At 54.4% G+C, this 2,808-nt stretch overlaps 1 protein-coding gene across 1 annotated transcript; it reads left to right on the top strand.

Annotated features, from left to right (window-relative positions):
• The first annotated feature begins 798 nt into the window (after positions 1-798).
• Positions 799-2,173, top strand: IGFL1 (IGF like family member 1). The gene is made up of 4 exons (XM_007943049.1): positions 799-820; positions 1,378-1,431; positions 1,538-1,785; positions 2,093-2,173. Exons 1-4 carry the CDS (start codon positions 799-801, stop codon positions 2,171-2,173), a joined length of 405 nt encoding a protein of 134 aa, XP_007941240.1.
• The last annotated feature ends 635 nt before the right edge of the window (positions 2,174-2,808 follow it).

The raw sequence follows: 2,808 nt of genomic DNA on the forward strand, positions 1-2,808 counted from the left end.
AGACCACATCCCAAAGGCAGCTACTCAGCTGCTTGTGGTAGATCCCACCATGGAGTTGATTGCCAGTCTCATCATGGGGACTAACTACCACCAGCTGCCCAGCCCCTCAGCCAGGCCCAGCCAAGCTGACATACAAATTTAACTACCACACCAACCTTCCTTCCGACAAGTGGCTGGTAGGTTTGAACCGCCAGCCTTTTTGTTAGCAGTCAAGTGCCTTAGGCACTACGCTACCAGACCCTTAGTGAGCAGTTATTGCATTTTGCAACTTTGGTGTGAGGTCAGGGAGCCGACAGGATTCCTATGGGGAAAAAAAGGGGGGGGGAAGGGGTTAGCCATGTGGAAAAGAAACTGGGGAAAGTAGGAGACTCGTAGGGTGTGATGCAACAGGTGCTGTCTCATCTGGGAGAGTGGTAAGGTCTCTGAGTGCCTCCTGCCCCTTCCTGCTTATTAACATGGCGTCAGTGCTGGGGTTGAGCAAGGAGACGTCAAGGGGAGAGGGGGATGGCGGAGACGTCGGTCTTCTCTTGGCTTTCAAAAGTACTGACAAACTCCCTGCACGACAACTGTGCCAGCCAAGCATGTCCCTGCAGGCCAAGCATCTCTTGGCCCTCAATGATCTGATATCAGGTTGTACACTCACTGACACCTGCGTGTCACCCGCCCCAGGCCCAGCGTGTTCATGCAAGCTGGGCAGGAGGGCACGAGATAACTGACATCACCAGGTCTTCAGGATAAAAGGACCTGTGGGATCTTTGCTTTCCTGTCAACTCTACTGCAGTGCAGCCTAGAACCGTGATGTCCCGATGCCACATCCTAGGTAAGAGAGCCCAGCTGAGCCTCTTCTCCAACCTTAGCCACCACCCACCCACATCCCAGCCCAACCCTAACCTCATCCCAGTCCCCATCCTCTGCCTTCTCCCTGTGCATATATCCCATCATCGCAATAACTCATCCACATCACCAAGATCAACTCCATCCACATGCCCAGAACTGATACAACCCCATGCAATCCCCTTCCCAGTTCACATACCCATCATATCCATACCCTATTGCACCAGCCTCAGCGCAGCCCCCTTCACGACTCAACCCCATCTGTGCCTTCAACTCCACCCTCCTCCCATCCAGCCTCCCCCACTTCCTCCTTAAGCTTATTTCTTCCAAGAGTCCTACCTGCATCACCTCACCGTGGAGTGCCCCAAACTCTCCAAGACATCTGAACACAAGTAGATGGATCCCACACTGGCTCTACTTCTATCCCTTCCCTGAATTTCAGTCAGAGACCCCTAAGACTCTTCCCTGCCCCAGGCTGGGCTTCCCAAGGTTGACCAGTTGACTGCTCTGGCAGCCTCACTTCCTTCCTCTCTTATTCCACAGCTGTCCTGGCCGCTCTCAGTACCCTCATGGTCCTGTGCTCATATGGAGCCCCAGGTAAGCACAGGAAGGGTGTGGGCTATCTGGGGAGTGTGTGTGGGGGGCTCCTGGTGGACCCCCCTTGCCTCACTGCCTGACCCCACACCAGCTCTGTTTCCCCCAGTTTCCTCTGAGAGTACGCACCTGATGTGCCAGCCGCTTACGAAATGTGGGAACACATTCTATGACCCCTTCCAGCATTGTTGCTATGAGGATGCCATTGTGCCCTTGACCCGGACCCAGGGCTGTGGGAATTGCACCTTCACAGTCTGCTTTGAGCTGTGCTGCCCCTGGTCGGTCAGACCCCAGGAGGCCTTCATGGTGAAGGGGAAAGGCCAGACGTGTTCCTCGGCCCCATCTTCGGATGACAGGGTTTGTAGTAGGTGAGGTCCTGCCCCTCCACGGATCAGGGGTACAGGAAATGGGGGTCTGGTACTTATTCTATCCCTCATGGAGCCCTGGCCTCATTCTCCGTGTCCCCCTGCCTCTGTCGACGCCATGTCTCTTTCTTTCCCTGATTGTGTTTCTTCCTTTGTTTCGATTTCTCTTTTTGCCCCACTCCCCTAACATCTTTGCTTTCCTCGTCTTTCTTCCCTTTTCCATTTCCTATGCCCTGGTGCCCTCTGTGCTGTGGTCTCTGACCTTCTCTCTCTTTATGTCCCTCAGGGTCATCTGACAGGAGATCAGGCGACCAGATGACGCAGGACCCCGCAGCCTGGATGAGCCTGGAGAGTCGGACCTGGAGTTGACTTTGATCTGAGGGTTTGGGGACAGGAAACACTCAGACATATCCCCTTTCCCCTTCCTCATTCTGTCTCCTCTTTTCAGCCTTTCCCAAACCACCCAAACCCTTCCAGACTCCTGCCCACTTCCCCTCTCGGTCTCAGGCCTGAGCAGGTGACTGGTCCTATTTCTAAGATGCCAGAAAAGTGTGAGGGTCTTTTGGAGAGATGAGGGGTGCCCACGGACACTATGATGAATACAAAGCTGTGTCTTCCTGTGGCTGCCCCTGGGGACACTTCTCTGAAATTTTCATCACCTCAGAGCTTTCTCCCCAAAAGCAAATCACCTGGTACTTTTTAGATGTTGACCAGTGACCATAGGGATACTACCACTGGGGTGGGTGAAGGGGTTGTAAAGGGCCAATATGGCGCCCCCGTCTCTGTCATCCAGAGGCAACAACATATTCCCAGAACCTCTTGGTCCCATGAATAAAAATATTTAGTCCCAGTCACGCGACTCTGCTTTCTTGTATCCACCGGGTCAGAGTGTGGGGGAGGGGGTCCCACACCTGAGGGATGGAGGGGTCTTCAGCGCTGAGCCAGACGCCACTTAATCTCCGCTCATTGGAGCGCCCCCTGGTAGGACATGGGTGCGGGACTGTGTGGGGTCCTG

The sequence above is a fragment of the Orycteropus afer genome, unplaced genomic scaffold (genome assembly GCF_000298275.1).
Source record: "Orycteropus afer afer isolate SDZICR_OR568_19922 unplaced genomic scaffold, OryAfe1.0 scaffold00099, whole genome shotgun sequence".
Lineage (NCBI taxonomy): Eukaryota > Metazoa > Chordata > Mammalia > Tubulidentata > Orycteropodidae > Orycteropus > Orycteropus afer.